The 26,715-nt window shown below is 42.3% G+C and overlaps 1 protein-coding gene across 1 annotated transcript in view; it reads left to right on the forward strand.

Annotated features, from left to right (window-relative positions):
- Window positions 1–18,795: 18,795 nt before the first annotated feature.
- Window positions 18,796–26,715, forward strand: part of LIPC (lipase C, hepatic type) — a 128,723-nt gene continuing 120,803 nt past the window's right edge. Inside the window, exon 1 of the mRNA XM_059180625.1 lies at window positions 18,796–18,922. Coding sequence (XP_059036608.1) covers window positions 18,838–18,922 — 85 coding nt within the window. The 5' untranslated portion in view covers window positions 18,796–18,837. The remainder of the gene's footprint in view (window positions 18,923–26,715) is intronic.

The following is a 26,715-nucleotide window of genomic DNA, read 5'->3' on the forward strand; positions in this document are numbered from 1 at the left end:
TGATCTCAGGGATCGAGACCTGCATTAGGCTCCCTGCTCAGTGGGGAGCCTGCTTCTCCCTCTCCCTCTGCCTTCCTCCCTCTCTCTGCCAAATAAATTTTTAAAATCTTAAAAAAAAAAAAAAAGAAAGCCAAAGTCTAGAAAATATATCTCTAAATACTAACAGTGCTCATAAGTATGCCCTGGGAACTCTGATGATTTTTGTTATTTTGCTTTATTTTTTTATTCTAAATATATAGTTAAAGCACAATAAAACAATAATATGATAATAAATATACCTTTCTTTAGAACATAGTATAAGAAGAAAATAAAATATTCATATATTGAGAGTCTATAGGTGGGGATTGCTGTGAACATACAGTCATTTCAGTTGTTGCCACAGTCATCATCATCATTATAAATTCTAAAATGCTTTCTTTCTCTCTCTCTCTCTGTGTATATATGTATATATAGAGAGAGAAAGAAAGCATTTTAGAATACACACATATATACATATATACATACAATGTATTTATAAACATAGGTATAAATATATATTCTCTAATAAATATATATATTCTGTAATATATACCATAGTATTATATATAGCACTATGGGGCGCCTGGGTGGCTCAGTGGGTTAAGCCGCTGCCTTCGGCTCAGGTCATGATCTCAGGGTCCTGGGATCGAGTCCCGCATCGGGCTCTCTGCTCAGCAGGGAGCCTGCTTCCCTCTCTCTCTCTCTGCCTGCCTCTCCATCTACTTGTGATTTCTCTCTGTCAAATAAATAAATAAAATCTTAAAAAAAAAAAAAAAAAAAAATATATATAGCACTAAAGTACTTTAGTGCAACATATAGTATACTATAGTAAATAGTATACAGTATAAAATATATAATATTAAAGTATATAGTATACTGTATATAGTATACAGTATATAGTATACATATACATTACTGTGTATAGTATACAATACAATATATTATATAGTATATATATACTATAGTATACAGTATACCATGCAGAATAGTAGTATACAGTATATACTAGTATATAGATATAACTATATATTCTATAATATATATTATAGTATTATATATGGTGCTAAAGTACTTTAGTGCTACACTATATAACATATAGTATACTATGCAGTAGTATATGTATACTATATGTATATATAGTACATATATATACTACATATGTAGTTTACATATGTAGTATATATATACATACAGTATATATGGAGTATATATGTATGTATACTATACCATATATGCATATTGTATACTATATGTAGACTGTAATATAGTATATATACTATATATATATACTATACATACTATACATGTGTATAGCTAGCACATTTATAAGTATATTATATACTATATACATATAGTATATATAGTATATAGCATATACATAGTATATGTATACATATACTATACATATTGTTTACATCATATATACTGTAAAGTATATGTATATATAAAACTATATGTATACTATATATGTACTATATGTATACAGCATACTATATGAACACTATACATGTATATAGCACATATATAGTATATATTTAATATACATCATGTGTATATATGTATATATAGTGTATATACACACACATATAGTATATAGCATTTATATACCATGTATAATACTAGAGGTCATATAGTAGTACATATTACTATATTATATACTATATAACATTATATGCTGTACATAGCATTACATATATAAAAACACAATCTTGGGATAAATAACAATTTGAATATGGGCTACAGACTTAGATAATCATATTGTATCAATACGAAACTTGCCAATTTCCTTAAATGTTAAATTCCCTAATTTTTAAAAGAGAAAATGTCTGTCATGGGAAATATACACAGAAACATTTAGGTTTGTATGTATGTACGTACATCTGCATCTTATTCTCAAATGATTTGGGGGGAGATTCATATATAGAGAGAAAATGCATGATAAAAGGATCAGGTTAAATATAAGCAAATAAAATATAAACAAATGGTGAATCTGGGTAAAAAGTACACAGGAGTTCTTCATACTAGTCTTCTAACATTTCTGTAAGTTTAAAATAATATAAAAATAAAAAACAAATAAACAAGTAACAGTTTCTAAGAACAGCAGCAAAAACTCTCCTTAACAACAAGGTGAAGAAAAAAATTAAGAGCATGATAGTAACATTCAGAGCATTGTAAAATTGAAAATACCACCCGTCAAAAGTAAGGGGAGTATGAACAATCAGGGTACAGAAATAAAAACAGAGATGCATTTTAGAAATATGAAATATTCATATGAAAGTGGAGTACGCATCTAATTTAAAATCTTATAAAAAGAAGAGAGTCAACATCAGGGGAAATAGGAAGAAAATAATAAAGATGAAGAGCAAGGATAAACAAGTTAAAAAACAAGGAAGTCAGTGGTAATAAGAAGTAAATTTAACTGTTCATTCTTCGAAAAGATTATAAGATATATTAAGACCCATGGAAGAAGATAATAAATAAAAGTGTATGAGTCAAGAAAATTAAAAACGCACAATTGATATAAGGATTTTAAAATGCAAATGATCGTAGTACACAATTTATGAGAATTCAAAATGTTCAACCAAATGGACAATACCAAATATAAAATCCACAAAACCAGATGGAGAAAACATGAAAATGATGAAGAAGGAGGAGGAACTTGAGAAACATATTTTTTTTAATATTTTTATTTATTTATTCAACAGACAGAAATCACAAGTAGGCAGGGAAGCAGGCAGAGAGAGAAGAGGAAGCAGGCTCCCCACTGAGCAGAGAGCCCGATACGGGACTTGATCCCAGGATCCTGAGATCATGACCTGAGCCGAAGGCAAAGGCTTAACCCACTGGGCCACCCAGGCGCCCCAGAACTTGAGAAACATATTAAAGTAGTCCCTCACCTAACCAAAGATATATAACTTAAACAAATTTAGTGAACAGTATTTCTATATATTCAAGAAAACAGACCTTCCTGTATGACGTAATCAGTTCTAAATCATGGAGAAACAAGACCCGATACCCACTTCATCCTAAGAGATAAGTATCTTACTCATCCACAAATCTGTGAAAATGACCACACATGCACATACACACACAAACACACTCTTTGGACGGCAAATGTACAGAGACCAGTTTCCAATAAAACTAGTTTGGAAAGATTACAACCAAGTTCAGTCATACAGTAGATTTTCCAAAAATAATTGTTGGCTAAGTGAATCAATAAATATATGAGTATATGAATGAAGAAAGTAATGGCAGTCAATTTAGCAGAGTCCACTGAGGGCACGGAAGGCAGGAGTGCCTTGTGCAGGCCACGCATTCGCTAACTTCCAAATCACCTCATCCACATCAGGCCCAATGAGCACAGGCAGAAAAATCATTTTTCATTTTTCACTGAGCTTTGAGAATGCAGCTGTGACAAGACAGTGTCATAATCAATGAAGGGAAATTCTAGGAATGCCAAGAGATCACAACAAATCAAGGACAACTTTTATAAAAGAACTATTGTTTTTTCTTTTTTCTATTTCCTTTTTTTTTTTTTTATGAGACTTAAAATACAAAGAAATGAAGATACTGAGGACTGAAGAGTTAGCAGAACACACCATCCCCCAACATGCCACATTGGCATTAGGATCATTTTGAGCCAAAGGCGCTTGGAAAAACAGCAGATTCGAGAAGGACATTCTAATCTTCCCTTTCTTCCTAAAACGGGAGATAAGAATTCCCACGTGCAAGATGCCCTTCCCGTACCAAGGGGAAAGAACTGTACTTCAATAGAGAGTAAGAGCTAAAAGAAATCTGTACCAGCAGACCTTGTTAATATACTTCTTATCTTCCTTTAGCTTCCTTGCATAATTCAGTCACTTCTCACGTCGCCTCTCTGTGTTCAGCCCCATATAAAAGCGTGTAGGTTTCGCCATGTCTTTAGGTGTTCATCTCCTCATGAGGCTCCTGTATCCTGTAAAACTCACACATTTGTATATTGTTCGTCTGTCAGTCTTACGTGGGTTTAATCATCAGGCCCAGCCAAAACACCCTCAGAGGGTAAAGGTAATTTTCTCTCTGCTACAGAATGTTCCTGAAGGAAAAGTCCGCTGTAACTGAGTACATGAATGTTTAAACCTGTTCAACAAAACCCACCACTGGCAACCTGAAAAGACACAGTGCAGATTGTGAGGAGATATCGGCAATACGTGTAACCACAAAGAAGCCACATCGGTAGGAAAAACATTAATGAACTAATCAAAAGAGGGGCAGAAGATCTGAATAAGCAAATGATAACACAAGAAACCTAAATGACCAATGACACGCGTAAAAGGATGCTCAAGGTTACGTTACCAGTAATCAGAGAGATGCAAATTAAAACAAGGTACTATTTTACATCTGTCAAACAGGTAAAAATGAAATAGTCTGACACTCTCAGGTGCTACTGATGATGTGGAAAAATCGGAGAAAGGTTCACATTTTGATGACGATGTGTTCAGTGTCGTAACCATTTTGGAGAATAAACACTCAACGTGTGGCAACACCGAAGAGACCCATATCTTGGAACCCAGATGTTTCACTTCTAGGAATAAACTCTAGGAGCTCCCACTTGTGGACAACGCAAGTCCAGTGCAACATTGCTTGTAACAGCAAAACACCCACAAACAAAACAGTAAATCACACAAATATCCACCAACAGAACCACCTAATTGTGACGGACTCCTACGACGAGACCACTTCGAGCAGTTCTATCAACAGCAGACAACAGTCTCAAAAATACAATGTTGAATGAAAAACCAAGTTGTAGGTAAATAAGTAGAGTGTAAAATTTGTAGACATACAAAAGAATGCTATATGTTTTGTGGCTACATATATATGTTGCAAACATATGCAGAGGAGAACCATAGGTACCAAACTCAGGGTGTGGCTGCCTCTAAGCAGGGGAAAATGAGATTAGGTTTGGAAAGGGGTACACAGGTATTCAATTCATAACAAAAGTAAAAAGCATAGGAGGCGACTGGGTGACTCAGTGGGTTAAAGCTTCTGCCTTCGGCTCAGGTCATGGTCTCAGGGTCCTGGGATCGAGCCCCATATAGGGCTCTCTGCTCAGCAGGAAGCCTGCTCCCCTGCCCCTCTCTGTGTGCTTCTCTGCCTACTTGTGATCTGTCTGTCAAATAAATAAATAAAATCTTTAAAAAAAAAAAAGCATATATGACAAAATGTTAGGATTTGGTGGATCTGAGTAGCAGGGTGGTATTCATATGTATTCACTATACTGTGTTTGAAATCATTTTTTAAATGAGCACCCCAATTATAAAAATACATTAAAAATACAAAAATATATAAACTAGTATGTAAAATATATAAAAATCATTAATGAGTAATTCATAAAGAAAGAAAATACCTAATAAAAATGGGAATGGTGGGGGCTCCTGGGTGGCTCAGTGGGTTAAGCCGCTGTCTTCGGCTCAGGTCATGATCTCAGGGTCCTGGGATCGAGCCCCGCATCGGGATCTCTGCTCAGTGGGGAACCTGCTTCCTCCTCTCTCTCTGCCTGCCTCTCTGCCTGCTTGTCATCTCTCTCTCTGTCAAATAAATAAATTAAATTAAATTTAAAAAATAATGGGAATGATGGAATGCCTGGGTGACTTAGTCATTAAGTGTCTGCCTTCCAACTCATGATCCCAGGGTCCTGGGATCAAGTCCCCCATCAGGCTCCCTGCTCTGTGGGGAATCTGCTTTTCCCAATGCCTCTGCTGCTCCCTCTGCTTGTGTGTGCTCTCTCTTTCTGTCTCTGTCAAATAAACAAACAAACAAACAAATAAATAAATAAATCTTTTAAAAAACGTGGAATGGTAAGAAAGCCAACTTTAACTCACTAGTTTAAAAAAATTAAAATATACATACACCATTTCTGCTTATCAACTGAACATGAAATTGCAAAAATGTGAATGCCTGATGTTAACAAGGGGGAAAGGGCAGGTGGGAGGACAGATCACATCCATTCCCTGCTGACAAAAACTTAAAATGATATAAATTTACTAAATTTGGCAGTATATGTGAAAAAGGAAAAAAATACGTGTGTGTGTATGTGTGTGTATATATATGTGTGTATATATATACATATATATATATATGTATATATATACATATATGTGTGTATATATATGTGTGTGTATATATACATATATGTGTGCATATATGTATGTTTATGTATATATGTATGTTTATAGCCTTGGCCTCAGAAATTCTCCTTTAAAGAATTTAAGAACAAAGGAAGTGACCAGAAATTATGCCAAGATTCATGCTTAGGTATCTTTATAGCAGCATTATTCATCATAGTGATGCTTAGATACACTGAATTGATTTTAAAAAATAAGGAATTAAGGCAATTATTATACACCTATAGAATGTAATGCTCAATAGCTATTTCAAATAATATTTTAAAAGAATATTTAATGTAGCCGAAATATCTCATTACTATGTTGTTAAGACAAGTTATAAAACCATTTGCACTGTGTTTATTTGCAGCTGTATTTTTAAAAACAAATATATAGGCAGGAAAAATAATTTGGAGGTATCCAAATCAAAATGACAACAGTGGTTGGTTGTCTCTGGATGGTGACATGATCTCTTCACCATATTTTTCACCATGGTCTTCTTCACCATATTTTTCTTATTGCCCTTCATTTTTTTTTACTTTTCAATAGTAAATATTTATTTGTTTTATAATAGAAAAGTTATTCAAAATAAAATATTTACCAAAATAAGCTTTGGTTGGTGGAAGATTTAAATATAAAATCTAAATACAGAGGAACTTGCAAAAAATTGAAAAAAAAAGTATCACCTCTCTGGGGGAATTTTAACTTTCTCAGCTTGGAAGTAATTTTAATGATTGCACTATAAAAATTAGCATTACTGAAGATTTTTTAAGAGGGAAAATATTTCTATCAAACATTACAAAGAATTAAGATCTATCACAAATAGCTAATTCAAATTTGTAAAAACCAATGGCAATTTCTAAAAGATAAATAGGTAAAAGAGAGGACCATTCCCATAAGGGAAATACAATTAGTAGACAAACTGGGAAAATGTTAATTCTCTCCAGAAATCAAAGAAATGTAAATGAAAGCCTTCTGAAGATGACAGTTTACATATTCTAAAAGAACCCAAAAAAAAAAAAAAAAGGTTGAATGCTAATACTGGTGAAGCTGCCCAGAAATTGACTCATACATTCATTTACAACCATACCACACCTATCCTTTAGGTAGAAATGCTACCACTAAGAATTTATTCTTAAGAAATACTTTGGCAGAAGCAGACGCTCCCTCCTCAGTTACCTGGCTTCTAACTGTTGGCACTCCCAGAAACCAGCCCTATGACATCTTCTCTCTTCCATCCATGTGCACAGTCTAGAGGAGCTCATCTATACATACACCCAAACCTCTCTCTTCACAGTGAGAAAGGAAACCAGAGCAGACAAGAGGGACCAGCAAAGAGATACCTAAAGCAAGTTTCATCATAATATTAATCGTTTAGTTTAATAACTGAATGTTCCAGGCTTTAACCACTACGAAGTACCATTGTGGTCACCAGGAATCCCCTAATTGCAGTAGCTCAGTTCACTGTAGGCCACCAAATCTAAGCTGCCCTTGACCCCCACCTCCAAAGTCTGGGGGAATTATTTTTGTGAGACAGTCTATAAATCACTTAAAATGGGCAGCTCAACACTCCCTCCAGAGCCCTACCACACTAGAAGCCAGAACTTTCCCTCTGCTTGAGGCCACCATGGACCCTGTTGTCTACAAGGTAGACCTGCACACAGGTGAGGAAACAACTGCTTCAACCCCATGTCTCACACAGTCTCTTGATTCCCCAGAAACACTCATCCACTTGGTATCCCAGACTGGGGCCTCTACCTCACGTGGGTCCTTTCATGGCTTAAGGGTGTTTGGACATATACCATCTTTCATTCTCATGACCTGTGTGGTCACCAGTTCCATTATCATTATTTATAAGTCATGACTGACACAAGACAGAACTGAGCTCAAACCCAGATCTTTTGCTGTTGGTCCAGGTCTCTCTCCGTGGCACCAAGACTGGGTCTTGCTACTCCCATGAACAGCCTACCACTTCCTTTTTTGTTCATACATTGCCTGGGAAAAATGGGTAAGGAGAGTTACTTTTCTACCAAGAGCTAAAACAAGCCGGTTTGCTCTGGAGATGATATGACAGCAAAAAGAAAGAGTCCCCAGAGGCTGGGAGCGCTGTATAAATCTGACTGTGTTGTCCTCCCAGCTCCAAGATCCCAATTACACACTGGCTGACCTCTGAGATCTAATCTCAGCTGTTTCCTAAGGCATCAGGAGGACAATTTGCCAGCCCAGGAGTTCTTGGGACCATCAGATTAGGAGTGAAATTGTGGAGTGAAAAATGGCTTTCTCCAGGGTAGTACTCCAGGCCCATAAATTTAAAGGAAGCCGAGACACAGCCATATTTTCCTCCTCCTATCCTTGAACTTTGCCTAGAGGTAGAGCTCCTTCCCCAGCCCGGCTCCCTCATGGCCAATACTTGCTCTACCCTCTGCAGAGTGTGGGCTGCTAAGGACAGATGTACCCGTGGGATTCCCCTAAATGATCTGTTACTCAAGGCCTAAGAACTGGGGCTGATGGAACCCTGAGACATTCAAGGATTCCCATTTGGGGTTGAAGAGATCACCCCTCCACTAGACCCAAAGGGAAAAAAACAAACTCCCCAAAGGCAGATTTGCACCAACGGGCCTGGGCAGGACCATATGGATAATTCTCTCTGGTGTCCAGTACGAGCTTCCCCCAGGGGTACATGGATTGTCTGACCTCTGGACATGGGCCCCTGAGGTCTGAGAAGTCTGACCAGGGACAGACTCACCATCAAGCTCCTAGACCTGACTCCAGAAAATCACCTCTCCAGGTGACCTGTGAGATACGATCTGCTATGAGGAGGGCCCTTTCCACTCGAGAGCCTATTTTATCCACCACTAATTTGAGAAATGGAACCATGTTTTCAAATTTAAATTCTTGTTCAAGACAGGCGCTGGGAATTTCTCAAAACCTAAGAAAGCTAATATCAGACAGAGGGGGCTTTATTTTTCTAACTAGAAAAGAATACATCATAACTTACATAGTTAATTTCAAGAACAGGATAGAGATGCCATCTTTACTTTTTTTCAAAAACACCATAACTCGTTTTCCTATTCTTTATTATAGACAGATAGACGGGCAAAAAGAGAAAGGGAAGGAATATGAAAGGGTAGGAGAAATAAAAAACAGCGAAGGGAGTCCTGGGTAGCTCAAACAGGTAAGCATCTGACGCTTGGTTTCAGCACAGGTCATGATTTCGGGATGGTGAGATCAAGCCCCACATCAGGCTCCATGTTCAGTGCAGTTTGCTTGGGATTCTCTCTCGCCACTCCCCTTCCCCTCCCTCCGCTCACATGCTCTCTCTCTCTCTCTCTCTCTCTCTCTAAAGTAGTAAATAAAATCTTTTTTTAAAAAAAGCACAGTGAGTAATTACAACTAATAAAATTATTAATAAAAATAATTATTATAGTAAATAATTATTAATAAAAATAATCACAGTAATCATAGTGGACATGTATTGTGCCGGGCATGCTTGAGGTTAATAATAGTAGGGAAACTGAGGCACGAAGATTTTAAATACTTTGCCCACTCAATGAGCCAAGAAGGGAGAGGGCGGCATGTAGATTCAGTTCCATTATCACAAAGCCACTGTTCAAGAGACAAAGATACGGAGAGACAGCCTTTCCTCCCGAAGGAAACTTCTGCTATCTTTAAAATTCTGTAGCTAAGTACTTCCCTTTATCATTTCTTAACAATAGGAATTACAGGGGAGATTCTGTGCTTCAGTGGAAAACGGCGCATTGTCCATGCACTCTGCGCAGCTGCCTTCCTGGGCCATCTGATTCTGGCATTCTTTGCCCTTGAGGCATTTTACAACTCTGCACACCGCAGATAACTAGGAGCAAAGCAATATGCAAATCCTGCCCTATCCTGTGTGCAAGTTCGATTGACTTTCCTCCCACACTGGGAGAAGCTAGCCCGTGCTTTCATTTGTACATTCTTTTCAACATGCCTTTATCCATATATATTTGCTGGGGCCGGTGGGGGCAGGGGTTGCTTCTCCCTTGAACTAGTTATGCCAACACCCTTACCAGCTTCCTCATTAATGAGCTAAATAAAATACGTACCATATGTTCATTTTTAATATAGATAAGACATGATCTTATCTTTTAAAAAAAGATGTCTTGAGACACCTGGGTGGCTCAGTTGTTAAGCACTGCTTTCGACTCAGGGCATGATCCCAAGGTCTTACATGGGGCTCCCTGATCAGTGGGAAGCCTGCTTCTCCCTCTCCCCCTCCCCCTGCTTGTGTTTCCTCTCTGTGTCTCTGTCAAATAAATAAATAAAATCTTTAAAAAAAAAAAAAATTATGTCTTGGGGCACCTGAGTGTCTCAGTCGGTTAAGCGTCTGCCTTCAGCTCAGGTCATGATCCCAGGCCTCAGCAGAATTATCCAAGCCTGTCAAAGCACCCCATGGCTTTCTGGAGGACCCTGGGCATAAGCTAACCCAAATGGTTTCAAAACCATGTGGGTAACTGGTAACGCTGTGTAAAAAAGGTCATTCGCAGCATAGCCTCGCCCCAACAACTCCCTGTCAAACACTCTGTTCTGTCCATGACAAAGCTCCGTGCGCAAGAACCCCCTTCATGTTTGCTGGACTTTTCCTACTGCTGATTTGGGAAAACCCTCTGTATGTAAAGTATATAGTTCTATCTCACCATAATGTCTCTGTGGCTTCTCTCTTGAGCGAGTCTCGTGGGCTATTTCAGGGCTCTCTGCACGAAACAGCTGACAAAGGGCTGGAGAACGTTTCTTTGGAACACAGTAATATAGTAAGTACAAGATCTGCGTCTTTGCTGTTCAAGAGCACACAGCACGGCCTCATTTTCCTTTCACCTGACTTACATGAGGACGGCACGCCTGGCAAACGTGCTTTTTTGCTGTGCGGGCTTTGGAGTTAGACACCTATCATTCAAACCCCATTCCACCGCTTACTAGAACGTCGGTTTGGGCAAGTCAGTAACTTCCTGAATCCTCTGCCGTCTTCTCTGTACAAAGACCCTGTGTCCTAGGATTGTTTCTGAGGCTTCAATGAGTCCCACAGCAGGTCTGGCATCTCTGGGAGCTGGCCCCTGAATTGTTAACCCCTGAGCCTAGCAATCAATGACTAACTGTGTCATCAAGACACCACAGATGCCATCGGCAGCACTTGAGGCAGCACCTTGGGAATTGCTCTTGATTTTTCGCAGCCAAGAACTTCACTTGCTAACCCCAGACACGTGTGTGATGTGCCACAAATACCCCTGCCACAGAGAAGTCTGGGCATTTCCATCCGAGAGGCTGCAGCCCTGCCTGATGCCCCGGATGGGGTCAGTGCCCCTGGGTATCCCAGAGACAGAAACATGGGACCCAGAGAAAGAGATCTCAGCCTCCCAAACCATTTCTTTGCTCTGCTTCAAACAGCCATCCAGTTCATGGCTTAGTTGGTCTCACCAGGTAACCCAGCATCATCACCCAACAGCCCAAGCAGCTGGAGGAAGCAGGCAGTCTCAGCTATATCTCCCCTCTTTCCCACAGAGGAGAAGACCCTTGGCAAATGACAAAAAGACCCATGTCTATCTGGATGTTCTAAATCAGCTTAAATCTTTGCTTATTTTTGCTTCCAAGCATGAGGCAAACCGGGGGGCAGGGGGAAGATTTGACATTCTACTGCAACAACATAATAAGATGCATTATTGGTTCCAAGTATCCAGCCACAGGGGGTAAAAAAACTGCTTTGCTTTGGGGCTTTGGTGTGTTCGTTTTTTTCATTGTTCACAAACCAGAAGCTGAAATTCTGGCAAGGAGAGTAATTGGCCAGCACAGAGCAGGAAACAAAAATAAGTTCAGAAAGAGCCCAACTCTTTGCTCGCTGGCTGCTTGGGTCTTCACTTTAGACTGGGGACAAGAGAGCCACGGAGCTTCCAGGGACCTCGAAATCCTCCCACCCGATCTGCATGAGTTAGACATTGACCTTGGACAAGGAATCTGGGAGCCTCCATTTTCTCACCTGTACCAAATAATTCCTAGCTCATTTGTTTAAAAAACCAAATGAGCTCTGACTGTACCAAGAGCTGCTGAAGAGACCTTTCACATGATAACATTTGCTCTCACCATTCCATTTTACAGATGGGAAAACCGAGCCAGAGGGAGGTAACAGAATCTGCCCAGGGCTTGGAAAACCAGCCAGAGGCAGAGCCAATGCAAAGTTGAATCTGCAAGTCTTATCAGTAAAGGCATGATGATCTCACTGAATAAATACCAGCTCGTACTGCTGGAAACACTTCATTCTTTCAAACAGTCTAAAACATTCCCTGCAAACTTGTTTTCACCTTTCATTTGTTGACTGATCTTAAAAAAAAAAAAAAAAAAAAAAAGATAAGCAAAGGTTAAACTCCAGGCCAACCCCTCTCCAAATGAGGACACATTTGGAGCCTTCTTGTTTTTGCCATACTCCTGCATGGTACTAGAATGTCCACACACTGATTGGTGACCCAATAAAAGCTTGGTCATTCTCCTGGTGGCAGCCTGGCCCCCAGCAGCCGTAAGAGAAAGTATCATTTCCCAGTGGCATGATCCTGAAAGTGTCATAAATTTCATCTTTGGAAATGGAATGCGGTGAAGGCATAGGAAAGAAAGCCCCGTGAAGTCCTGAAGAAAATCTGACACAGAGGGATCAAGGGCCAGTGGTTGTTAAGGAATCTGACCCCGGGCTCAGACAGTCCTGATTTCCCCTCTCTGCCTTTTCCTGGGAAGATACAGTGTGTCCCAGTTCTTAATCTCTCTCTCTCTTTTTTTTTTAAAGATTTTATTTATTTATTTGAGAGAGAGACAGTGAGAGAGAACATGAGCGAGGAGGTCAGAGGGAGAAGCAGACTCCCCATGGAGCTGGGAGCCCGATGTGGGACTCGATCCCGGGACTCCAGGATCATGACCTGAGCTGAAGGCAGTCGTCCAACCAACTGAGCCACCCAGGCGCCCCCAGTTCTTAATCTCTTAAATCTCAACCACACAGTGAGGGAAAGAACAGTACCAATCCAAGAGGTATGGTTTCCATTACTCTTGTCTGAGAACTCCAACCCAGGGCTGCCACTCTTGCATATCCCCAGTTTCAAAGATGAAACAAGAATGGCTGATTTTGAATATAAAACTCTGTTGCTTTCATACGTGAAATTCACCATGACCCCCTGGCTTCTCCCCACCAGGGACTTGCTCTCTTTATCTCTGTGAAATATTTATTTCTTTTCTTCTGATTAACTTTCTTATCACCATTTCACTAAAGGAAAAGGTGACAGACAGGTCATCAAATGCCAGTCTCTTGAAATTTCCATTTCTTCAAGAAGATTTTCAAATTAAAAGAGAGCAAGAATTGGGAAATTCGTAAGAATGTAATTATAAAACCATTACTATTTTAGACCAAGGATTACAGACAGTGCTGATAACTCTGCTGGAGTTTCTAGTCTCCATGGGCCTCAGGCCCTACCCCTTTTCAGTTCATGGGAAATGAAGAGTCCCGCATAAACTGCTGGGCTTTCTTCAGCATGGGAATGACTACAGATACCACTAATGGAGCTATTGATTCTTCCAAAGTATTGATGGAATCAACCACATTTCTATTAGGTCAGTATGACCTGGGAGCCACTCTATCCCTCTATCACAGTCTTCACATCTCTTCAGGCAAGCACCTTTATCAGTTTAAAAAAACTTTGGGGCTCTTGGGTGGCTCAGTAGGTGAAGCGTCTGACTCTTGATTTCAGCTCAGGTCGTGATATCAGGGTTGTAAGATCGAGCCCCATGTCAGGTTCCATGCTGAGCGTGGAGCCTGCTTGAGATTCTCTCTCTCCTTCTGCCTCTGTTCTTCCCCCCTGCATGTATACTCTCTCTCTCTTAAAAATAAACAAAACAAAGCCTTGAGGACTACCCCCTCCAAATATATGGGTATTTATGTGCTTGTAAATTACGTATCACCAATATATTCTATATTCTAATTTTATAGTGTAAATTGTATTATATTCTATATTCTAATTGTATAGTGTAAATGTATTATAAACTATATTCTATTGTATATTCTATATTCTAATTGTATAGTGCTATATTCTAATTGTATAGTGTAAATGTATTATAAACATTATATATATATATATATATACACACACACACAAAATTTTCTCAGGTGATACCTTAGTCCTTCTGGGCTTCTGTAACAGATTACTGGGTAAATAACAGAAATTTACAAACAACAGAAGGCTGGACATCCAAGATCAAGGGACTGGTAGATGCAGTGTCTGATGAGGTCTTCATAGAGGGCCACATTGTAACCTCGCAGGAGCAGAGCAGCAAGGGATCTGTGTGGGGTCTCTTTTTTAAATTTTTTTTTAATTTTTTATTTTTTATAAACATATATTTTTATCCCCAGGGGTACAGGTCTGTGAATCACCAGGTCTACACACTTCACAGCACTCACCAAATCACATACCCTCCCCAATGTCCATAATCCCACCCCCTTCTCCCAAACCCCCTCCCCCCGGCAACCCTCAGTTTGTTTTGTGAGATTAAGAGTCACTCATGGTTTGTCTCCCTCCCAATCCCATCTTGTTTCATTTATTCTTCTTCTACCCACTTAAGCCTCCATGTTGTATCACCACTTCCTCATATCAGGGAGATCATATGATAGTTGTCTTTCTCTGCTTGACTTATTTCGCTAAGCATGATACGCTCTAGTTCCATCCATGTGTGTGGGGTCTCTTTTACAGGGATGCTCCTCCAACTCATGAGGGCTTGCCCTTGTGACCTAATCACCTCCTAAAGGCCACACCTCTAATAGCATCACTTTGGGAGTTCTGCTTTAACATACGAATTTTAGAGGGGCACCAAAACATCTGAAAGGCATATCACTTCCTTCTTGTGTCCTGATAGAACAAGCACCAGTTGGAGGCACCTGTTCCAACTGTGAGGGGCAAAGAACAGCCTGGAGAACTTTAGAATGAAGGTTCTTCAGACCTCAGTCCCAGAAGCTTAAACTGGATTATTCTTGGGATGGACCTTAAACATGTCCTCTGCCTGAGTCTCAGGCTGACTCTGATTCCAATGCTCAAACAGATTTTGGAGCCAGTGGTCCAGACCCTTCTGCTTTCTTACCATTTTCACTTCATCACTGTGGTCCTGCTGTTAACCTACCTCCTAGACACCCTCTCAATCCCCTAAGTAAATTAAAAACAGTTCAGCAATAATAATAGCTGTCATTTATTGTTTCCTCCTGGCCAAGGTTGCTTCACCTCTTTCCATGACCCCCTCTAACCTGATCAGGAAGGCATCAGCAGTCCCTAGCCAGACGAAGGAAAACAGTTAAAGCTTTGGCCACTCACGTCTTGCCCTAGGTCACCCAATTAGAAAGTGATAGGGCAGGGATTTGAACCAAGATCCATCTTACTCCAAAGCCTGGACTTTCGACCACAGACTGTGTTACCTCCAAAATAAGTCACTACACAACTGGACCTCTAGTGTGAACCAGGCCCTTGGCTGGCCACTGCACATGCACATCTCATGACGTGCCTCTTTTTGCACAGGGACGGAGCTCTGTCCGAAAATGCTGATGCACAAGAAATGTCTCTATTTTCTGTAAGCCATCAGAATTACTGACTCCAAATTCATATTTTTCAGGCCCCCTGGATTTCTTCTTTCCACCCCCACCCCATTATGCCATAGTTCTGGATCAGACTCAAACCCCAGGCTTGGGGGTGGGGGTGGCACCAGGTCCTCTGTCCCCCATCCACACAGGTGGCCACCAAGGGGCCTGTGCTCCTTATCTTACATGAGCTGTCAGCACAGGAGGCTCATTGCTGTTCCTACTTCATGCCAGGCACAGGGCCATCTTTTACCTATCTGCCAGCACCACACAGGCCTGTCATCTTCGGGTTCTTACCACCTTCCAGCGGCGTTTCTGGGAAGCTATCTTGCCTGCCCTAGAGATCTAGAGACAAATCTCTCCTCCCCCACCCACATACAAAGCCCAACAGACTCTCTTTCTAGTAATGAGAAGGTAGGGGTGGGTCCTCCTGCTCCCTTCACATCCCTTTAAAACATGTTCAGCTTTCTGCTTGTCTTTGTTGGTTACAATTCATTTGTCCTAGGTCCTAAGTTTTGGGAAGACAAAAGATTTGCAGAATTATCTCCACTTTGCCCTTCTTAAAAGGGAGAAAGAACAAGGGAGAAAGATGTTCGGAGAAAAATGGTATTAAGCTGGCATTTCCAAACCTTATCTCTGGCTCATGTTATCCCATTTTAGAGGTGAGGAGATGGGGCTCATTAAGGTTAAGTTATATTTTGCTCATCTGGTAGACCCAGCATCCTCGGGCTCTGGAAACCTTATTCTGTGTGAAGTCCTCCTCTCTTCCCTGCCAGGAGTCTCCTTGGCCAGCTTCATGGAAAGACAACAGAGATGGTGCATTAAAACCACCCCAGAAGGGTGATGGGACAGGCAGGCAGACCTTGGACAGATGGGAGCAGGTAGCACCCCTGAAAGGGGACGGATGTCCCTCCTCCTCTCCTGCCCCAGGAGAGCCTCACAAAACAAGCTAGCATGAGATTATACTAGAGAAATTCTTGACTTATGAGAGCTAGAACTCTGAAGACCTTGTCCCATGCAGAAACTGGTAAGCAAATATACTCTGCAGAAATTTGGCAGGGAGAGGTTTTGGTATTCCGGAGCTGCTTGGATTCACCGGTATCTTGCTGAGTTAATCAGCAGAGCAGAACCCCCAAATTATCTAACTGCCTACTCAACAGTTCCACTTACTGTCCAAGAGGCATCTCAAAGGCCCCAGGGCCAAAGCTGATTGCATCATCTTCCCCCACCAAAACTGCTCCACTCACAGCCTTCCCCACCTCAGCTGACAGCTCATCCACTTCTTTGAGCCAAAGTCCTTGAAGTCTTCCTCAACGTCTCTCTTTGCCTTGCATCTCACATTCCAGCATTCAGGAAATCCTGTTGCACCCACCTTCCAAATATACCCAACATATCCACCACTCCCCAGTTCCACTATTACCATGCTGAAGCAAGCCCTCACTTTTCACTGGATCATCGCCATGACCTCCTCACATTCTCCCCACTTACACCCTTACTCATTTATAATCTATTCCCATCCTCAAAAACCAGAATGACTTTAAAAAATAATAATAATAATACAAATCATGTCCCTCTTTGGCTCAGAATGCTTCCCCATGTCTCAGATCATAAAAGTCAAAATCTTTATAAGGGTATCTTCTTGAACATTGGCCTCCTTGTTGTTCCTGGAACATACCAGGCATGCTCTAACCTCAGGGCCTTTGCACTGGCTACTCTTTCCTAATATGTCCACAGAGACTACTCACTGAAATAGTCATTTAAAGTTCAACTTCCCAAGAAGGCTCTCCCTGAACATTCTATTTAAAATCACTACCTCAGGGCACCACGGTGGCTCTGTTGGTTAGGCATCTGCCTTAGGTTCTGGTCATGATTCCAGAGTTCCAAGATTGATCCCTGTGTCCAACCCCCTGCTCAGCAGGGAGTCTGCTTCTTGCTCTGCCCCTTACCCCACTCATGCTCTCTCTCTCTTAAATAAATAATCTTTTCAAAATGTTTTAAAAATCACTACCTCCCCACCCCCTTAATTCTGCTATACTTTCCCTTGTTTCCATAGCTTCCATAGCTCTCACTGCATTCTACAAGCTTCATAAATCTCTGATTCATTACGTCTATTGTCTATCATCTGAGTCCTCCCATCCCTAATGGTACATACGTTTCACAAAGACAGGAATGTTCATCTGTTTTGTATGCTTGAATGTCCCTCATGCCTAAAACAGTGGCTGGTAGATAGTCGGTATAAAAAAAATTGAACAAATAAAGTTTAAATAAAACTAGGGACCCAAGGTATATCATAAGAGTCACACACAGTAACATTTCCCCTGCCTGGTTTTGCTGAGTGGCCTGAATTCTCAGTCCGCTCCACAGTAGGAGTGTTAATTAACACAAAGGAGGAGAGTTTATTATAGGGTCATCTCCCAGTGGGGCTCCCAGCAAAGGCTACCGGTCCTCCATCTTTGCTCCTTCCTACACTGACGTTAGAGGTTTTCTGCCCCTTTCAGCTTATAGAAACATCTCTCCACAACTCTTTAACTTCAGGCACCAGCAATTTTGCTGAACTGAACAGAAAAAGGACCCTCCAGCAGCTCTCCACCTGCCAGAGCCCTTCTCTATTTCTTTGTGCTTAGCTTGCAATTTGAAACACCCCTGCCATGAGCCAGCATCCCCGTCACAGTGATGACAGAGGGAAAGCTAGGCAACCAGGTGAGAGCCACTGACCCTTGACCTTTGACAGCATTCCCAAACATACTAACTTTAAACTGATTAATTTGGAACTATGACCTTGGCCCAAGAAGGTAAGAATACATAACAAGATATTTGATTTTCAAAATGTATCGGGATTTTTTTTAAAAAAAGCTTTTGTACATCATCCTTCATTGCATTAGATATAGTTAGGCCTGGAATTGGGGGATAGTCAGGGAAGTGAACACTGGATACCCTGGTTAAAAGTTAATTATTAATGAGCAGGCCTCCCTCACACAGTATCAATAGGCAATCTGGTCTCTTTAACTTCAGAAATTAGCAAGAAGACCTCGGACCCCGGGTGAGACAGGAGAAATGGAAAGGCCCCCGTGTGTCTCTATTTTCTTGGTTTTGTGCGTCTTTATCCAATCAAGTGCCAATGGACAAAGCCCGGGACTAGGTAAGAGCCTGCCTTTTCTGCGGAGATGGGCATGGATTTTCTTTTTTAAATGTCTGTCGCGATGAATCTAAGTGGTTCTTGATGGTGTGGGACAGAGCTCAGTCCTATTAATGGTGTCATGGGTCACAGGATGAGCTACCATTTGTACGGGATTGAAATTTTAGGAGATCTTTCTGGGGACAAAAGTCTAAAAGCACTCGCCGCTTGCACTGAAGTCTCTGCCATGTCTGATCAGATCTAGTCATCCTAAGACTAGGATGGAGAAAAGTCTGAAGGAGTTCTGGATCTTCCGGAGCGCTAACTTGGTCTGATTTGTGGCTGGGCAGCACAGCTTCTAATGAAACGCTCTGTCTCGCTAAGGTTGTCTGATTGTTGGCTCTCTCGGAGGAGAGAGGGATTTGTAGGGTCCTGTTTCCAGTCAGGTCTGAAGGAGAGAGAGCATTGCACATTTTCTAGACCTCATTTTTTTTTTCAGCCAAAGCTTTACTCTGAGACTGAGGACTCCAACAGCAGTTATACCTGTTTGATCTGTAAATTCATAAACGAGATGAACGGCCAAAAATAGATCCAAACGCTTGATCTGACAGGTGGATTCCAGGTTCCTGGCTAAATAGTGCACTGGATCAGTAAGTGACAGATATGAAGTAAACTGAGCAATTTGACCAAATAGACAGGTATTGGAGCCTTTTCTGTGTGCGGCTGTTACTGGTCAGGAGCTAGTAGCTCTAAAGTAGAAGCTTTAGATTTTTTCTTCCCTCAAAGACTACACTTTGGAAGGAGCTCCAAAAATCTGGAGAATGGGGAATTTGGTAACCAATATCACTGCAAGTTCCAGACTCTTGTTTCCCCTTTAAAAATAAAGGGTCGTTTATTATTTTATTATTATTTTGTATCCTAGGCCGGTTGATAACTGATGGGTAGTACTGACTATTTGTCACTGAACATCGTCTGTGCCGAGCATGGGCTCACTATTGTGCATATTATCAGCTGCTGTATGAAGCCAGGTCCAAAAATGACAATAAGAAGTTAGAGCCAAATAGGCAAAATTGCTAATCCTCATTATTCCCTGGGTGGACAGGGATTTTGCTGAAGGGCCTGTCCTGACCTTCAGTCCAGAATGTTGTTTTTGTGTGCTTATTTTCTATCAGAGTGTAACATACATCAAGTGCCTGTGACATAATTGCCCGATGAATGTTCATAGTAGGAACCTGCATTGGAGAAGCTTCCTTTGTGTACCTCTTGAACCTTAACGTCAGTTACTTTGCCTTCAGGGGAACTTTCCATTAATGAAAGCATACAGCATGTGCTCTTTTGCTTCTGGCTTCTTGCACTCAACATTACACCAGGGAGCTTCACCCAGGGCACGTGTCTGTGGTGGTGACTTGTTCATTCTGGTGGCAAAAGCATTCCGTCATGTCACACTACCACCCTCCTTTTATCTATGATGTTGTCGATGGCCTGGAGTATTTCGTGGAGACACGGAGGTTGGGAGTCATGAGTGCCAAGAAGGAGGCTGAAGGGCAGGATGGCCTCCCCCAGGCTGCTGGGCATTGTCCAGACTTCCCTCAACAGATCTCGTGTTGGTCAGCTACTGCTGTCCCAGGGCTTGGTTTGTCCAAAAGCCAAGGGAAGCAGCCACGATTAGCAGATGGGTTCTTCAGGGAAAAGGATCAGAGTGGGGAGATCTCTTGTTCTCTTGAGAGCAGAATCTCTTGGCAGAATTCTTCCTCCAGGAGTGACCCAGATCTGTGTGTATGATGCTGGTGGTCATCTCCCAAGGCTGGCTACAAGCAAGCGCCCACAGTGGGGCCCTGTCAGACGGGTATCTAGTCTGGCAGTTCTCAACCAGCAGCAGAACTGCCCCCCTCCCAGTGGACTTTTGTCAATGTCCAGGGACATGTTTAATTGTCACAGTTGGGGAGAGAGTGCTATGGCCTGTAGTGGGCAGAGGCCAGAGATGCTGCCAAACATTCTACAATGCACATGGCAGCCCCCACAATGAGTTATCCAAGGCAAAGTGTCCACAGTGGGTCTAGTGTTGGGAGACACTAGCCATGGGGCAGGAAGAACTCCCCCAAGGACCCTCTTCTTTAACCACCCCCAGCCTGCCTCTTTCGGTGTTTATGAATGACGTGACTCATGGACCCACTAAGGTACCATGCACCGAGTATCAGCCGGATATTATCCCCTCCTTGCCATGGCAGAGAGTCAGCCAGCATTTAGGTGATCTGCAGGGGTCCCATGGCTGTTCAGAGCAGAGCAGGGAGAAGCTCCGAGAGCTCGATCTGTCTGACTGAGGCTCTGGGCCTCTCTTTCCACTGTGCTCACTGCCAGTGAGTGAAAGGCCAGAGGCCGCTAGAAAACAATTCTGCTCAGTTCCCATCAGGAAAGACAGATTGGGGCGGTTGTTCCAATCTGCCAGCACCAAGGGGAACAGGATATGGGGAGCCTCCTGAAACCCCCAGGACACAGAGCTACCATCACCCTCATCCCCAGACCTCATTGCTTGAGACCCAGACCCACCGCCTCACTGGTGTTGCCATGACAGCCAACACTAGAAGCTGCTCTTCTCAGCCCCCAGCAACCCCAGCCTCCAGATGTCCATCACCACAGCCTGGGGTAGTGGGATGTGTGTGTATGATGCTCCCTCCTATCCCAGCTGCAGCTTCCAAATCCTGGGAGCAGCTGACATTCACCCAGTCCCTCATTCAACCACTGTGCACCAGCACGCGCCACGTGTATAAGGCAGTGCACAAACACAGCAGCTCTCACACTTCCTGGTCTCAGAACACCATTACATTCTGAAACATTCTTTAGGACCCCAAAGAGCTTTTCTGGTATGGAATACATCTATCAATATTTACCATATTAGAGACCAAAGCTGAGAAAGTTGTGTAAAGGTTAATGCCTTTAAAAATACCAGCAAACCCACTGCGTACCAATACTTATAATACCATGAGAAATGCCTTGTTTTTCCAAACATCAACAATGAAAAGGGAGTCCGAAGAGTGACACTGTTTTACAAAGAAGTGCTGCAAATTTCTTTAATGCCTGACTTCATGGGAGAGGGCTAGATTCTTCCATTTCTGTATTCAGTGGATTGTTGTTTTGCTTTGTTGGGAGAGCATGAAGAAAAAAGGTCTCACATAGAGGCCATCCCCTAAGGCCTCAGCCCACCCACAGAACCATGGCTTTTGAGCGTAGACAGTGTACAACTATGCGGCCAGCCAGCCCCTGGCCCCAGCTCCCACCCTGAGCAGTCAAATCAGGGGTGGACCAGGGGCGGGGCGAGGTGGGAGCTATCTACCCCAGAAGTCCATAATAAGGCGGCCAGCTTCCAGAAGGAATGTAAATACAATACAGAATCCACTAAAAGTTGGTCTTTTTTTCATTATCGCAATTCTAAACAATGTCAGTGATCAGATAAGCCTCCTACCTCCTCAAAATAATTTTTTGGCCCAAGTGGCAAACAACTGCTAGTAGTTACTGCTAAGTTTCATTAATATCTATGTAATCTTCAAATGATCTCATTTTTGTTACTTATTCTTTAATAAATACGATGTTCTCTGTCAATGTTAATTTTGAGAATTCCAAGTTATGTGGCTGGCCCCTGACACTCACCTGTTCGGTGACGAGCTCACTGCAAGCGTCATGGTTTCAAATCCTCCCAACTGGCTTTGACCATCTCATGTCTCCAACCCCTGTGGTACATACTGCATTCTCCTACATTTAAACAGCAAATTCAGAATCAAAGATGATACACCATAGTGATTATGAAGACAAAGAAGCAAAACCTGAGAATTTCCATTCTGCTATCCAATGTGACCACTTAGAGCTTTTAAGTTTGCAGTGTAAAACAGTGAGACAGATAGGACAGACCTGGGAGGTGTAACACAGTTGGCCCTTGACCAACATTGCGGATTGGGGTGCCGACCCCCCCAAACAGTCAAACATCCACATATAATTTTTGACTCCCCCCGACCTTAACTACTAACAGCCTACACAGAAGTCATACTGATAACATAAACAGTCAATTAACACATATATGTATATGTATTATATGCTATATTTTTACAAGAAAGTAAGCTAGAGAAAAGAAAATGTTATTAAGAAAGTCATAAGGAAGAGAAAATTAACTTACAGTACTGTGCTGTATTTACGGGGTGGGGGGGAGAAAATCATCCACACATATTTGCACCCATAGAATTCAAATCTGTGTTGTTCCAAGAGTCAACTATATTTTGTTTGGTAAGTAAAAATTTTAGTTCTTACAGGAAATACTTTTAATGCATTTGAATATCTTCAAAGTAGCAGTGTGTTCTTCCTTTCAAATTGTTCATTGCTCTAAGACTAAAGAATAAATTAAGAAAATAGCAATTCCTAATTTTTGCCATATTACTGAAAATAACTTTGTCTTACAGAGCAGGGGCATATTCAAATGATCTGTTCTGGGTGTCCTATACATGAAGCATATCACTGAGTCTAATATAGGACATGAGATGTGTACATAAAATTTTCTCGACTAGGACCCACTAAGAGTACAGTGGGTTGAATGTTTGTGTTTCCTGCAGATTCATATTGAAATGCTAACCTCAACATGACAGGAACATTAGCTGTGGCCTCTGGGAAATGATTGGGTCATAAGGGTGGGGTTCTCTGAATGGGATCAGTGGCCTTATAAAAAGGACTCCGGAGAGCTTGCTCTTTTTCCAACCTGTGAGGAAACCAGGAAGCAGACTCTTACCCGAACCTGACCACGCTGGCAGCCGGGTCTCAGACTTCCTGCCTCCAGCAGGGCGAGAGATGAATTTCCATGGGTTATGAGCTGCCCAGTCTGCGGCACTTTGTGTGGCCGTAGAACAAGGAGCAGGGGGGAAGCAGAAGAGTTGACTTCCAAGTGTGGGGCACAGGGAGGGCTCTGGGGAGGCCAGCGGCATTTGAGAACAGCTTCATAGGGTGGAATTGGAACAAAAGAGATGGAGGCGTTCCTCGTGCATCTGCAAAGGTACAGAGCCTGTACAGGATACGTTTTCCACGTTCTCCCAAACAGGCCGTCCGGGAAGAAGCAAAGCAAAGCAAATCGTAGGTGGGTAGATTGACAGCTGCCCTGGGTCACAAGTGCCCACAACTGGAAACAACTGGAATGCCTAACAATTAACAGTCCAGCTAGCACAAAGTCCATCTGTAAACAAGTATTGTTTCAGATGCCTACTCAAGTACTAAAAGTTTCAGAAATTTCTGAGGGTGATCAAGATGGAATTCACAAATACAAGGCTTAGTGCTGGCCCTTAGGCGCTCACAGTGTAACACCAGGGATGTTGACCTGCCCCAAGGGTGGGGGTCATCAGAGAGTCCAACTGCCTCCTGGGATGGCACCCAAGGCCGTGCGTCTGTGCACTTTGAGTGGGGGACAGAGGTCATGAGTTTGGCAGATTACCAAAGGGACCTGTGACCTCCAAAAAGTTAAATAACAACTGGTCTTGCAGCTTTTAAAAATAAGTATAAGGAAATTCTACATGCAATAAAGTGGGGGAAAAAAACTAAATAACCCACTTATTGAATCATAACTATGAAAAACTAAATACATGTATATGGCTAGGGATTAGAAGTATATTTAAACATATATATATAAAGAGTTTTAAGGTCATAGAGTATAGGCTTTTTGTAAGAGAAAAAAATTTTTAAAAACCTGGGGCACCTGGGTGGCTCAAAGGGTTGAGCCTCTGCCTTCGGCTTAGGTCATGGTCTCAGGGTCCTGGGATTGAGCCCCACATCAGACTCTCTGCTCAGCAGGGATCCTGCTTCCCCTTCTCTGCCTGCCTCTCTAACTACTTGTGAACTCTCTTTGTGTGTTAAGTAAATAAAAATCTTTAAAAAAAAAAATTCTGATTAGCTGCAGTTAGATTGGTCTTGGATTTGTTGTCCCAAGAGGGCCACCAGGAAAGGGTTATACCTAACACTGTGACTTCAGGCCTCCACAATCATCGGCTCGGGCCCAGAATCATCCATCCCATGGGGCCTACGAGTTCCTGGTAGGCCTCTATAATTTCAGGGAAGGTCATTTATGAGTAATGTTGCCGGTGACATCTGGAGATGGAGCTCGCTCATCAGGAATGCATGGGGAACCAGAGTCTAGCATACTAGTGACATGCTATCTTCTCTCTGCTAAAGGCCAGATCCCATCCACTGCCAGACTTCCTGGCCCAACCCCGAGCCCTCCTGAGGATAACATACCCAGAGAGGACAAGCCTGGAGTAAGAGGACAGCAGCCCATCTTCTACCCTGCTTGCCTTGCACGGGGACCTAGGACTTGCACCCGTATTCTTTCATGCTGGGTCAGGTGAATAGTACATTTTTCAAAAAGAAACGGAGTGGCTGATTGAGGAAGGAACTAATTGGGGCTAGGAACTGACCATAGGCTGTGAATCACCAAGTGAGTAATCCAGCCAAAAGCCAACTGGCCTGTACGGAGATGCCCACGGCCACGTCCTCCCTGCCCTGCTGCATGGGTCCTCATAGGCAAGTCATCAGGGAGGGGAAAGGAGGGTGGAGGCTGTCCACAGGCAGGGCTGAGCAGTCCCCACAGGAATGGACCATGCTGACATCAGCCTGGTGTCCCTGACATCCACAGATCCACACAGGGCAGAGGGCACAGCCATTCTCACAGCCAGGAGGGTGATTATATGCAGGCTCCCACGAGGGTGTCCAATTGACAGAGTGGCCCTCTCAGCTGGGCGCTGAGGTCCCTAGGGAAAGGGACGGGCCAGGGCCAAGCAGGACATCTGGATGCCTGCCAAGCAGGGCAGGGGTCATGGCTGGACTTCAGGCTCAGTGTGGAAACCAGGACAATGGGAGGGAGCACAGCCAGTCCTGCAGGGAGGGGAGCTCCCAGGCAGGCACCAGCCTGGGGCAAGGAGACAAACTCCAACCACCTCCTCCAGGGTGCCGGCCATGCTTGTCAAGAGAAGGTGCAATTCACAGACGCAGCCACAAGGTAGCGCAGTGAGGCCCCAACTGCTTCAGGGTTTCAAGAGGGGATTTCAGGCCTGGGAGAATCCCAGTTTCTGGATGACTCTGGAAAACTCAGGGCTGTTGGCTAACCTCCCTTTCCTCTCTGTTTATGACTCTATTTCCGGGAACACTCATAGTTTTAATTTTTTCCACAATGGTCTTGGTGGGGAGGGGCGGGACGAAGTGAAGAGAAAATCAAATGCCTCAAAGGGGAGGCCTCCTTGTCTGTCTAAGAGCATTTTCACCTCCACAGACCAAGTTCACCCGAGCCTGGTGAAGTACCCAAGACACAGCTATTCCGTAAAGTCCTGTGTGGTCATTCAGAATAGTTCTGATGAAAAAGTGGAAGAGGCAGCTCTGAATAGTAGTTACAGTATTTGTGTTAAGCAGGAAAAAAGCGGTCTACCTGTTTGTGCATGTCCTGTGATCACAACCCTGTGAAAATATGTGGAGGACAAAAAATACTAGAAGAAAATGTACAAGAATGCTTATACTTTAGTTGAATTTACATCTAAATTTTTGTCTCTTCCAAAATTTTTGTAATGTCATTTTGTGTGTGCATGTCTGTGTAGCAATATAATTTAATGATCTGAATAATTTTAAACATAATTTTATCTCAAAATGATAAAATGACTTTGACCCAATCAGTGATTCTCAGTTTTCAGTGTACATCAGAATCTTATTAAAATAAGGTCATCCTAAACCTTATTCATAACATAAATAATCATTAAACTTATTAAATAAAAAAATCTTATTAAAATAAGATTTCTGGGGGCACCTGG

This window comes from Mustela lutreola, chromosome 7, assembly GCF_030435805.1.
Source record: "Mustela lutreola isolate mMusLut2 chromosome 7, mMusLut2.pri, whole genome shotgun sequence".
Taxonomy (NCBI): Eukaryota; Metazoa; Chordata; class Mammalia; order Carnivora; family Mustelidae; genus Mustela; species Mustela lutreola.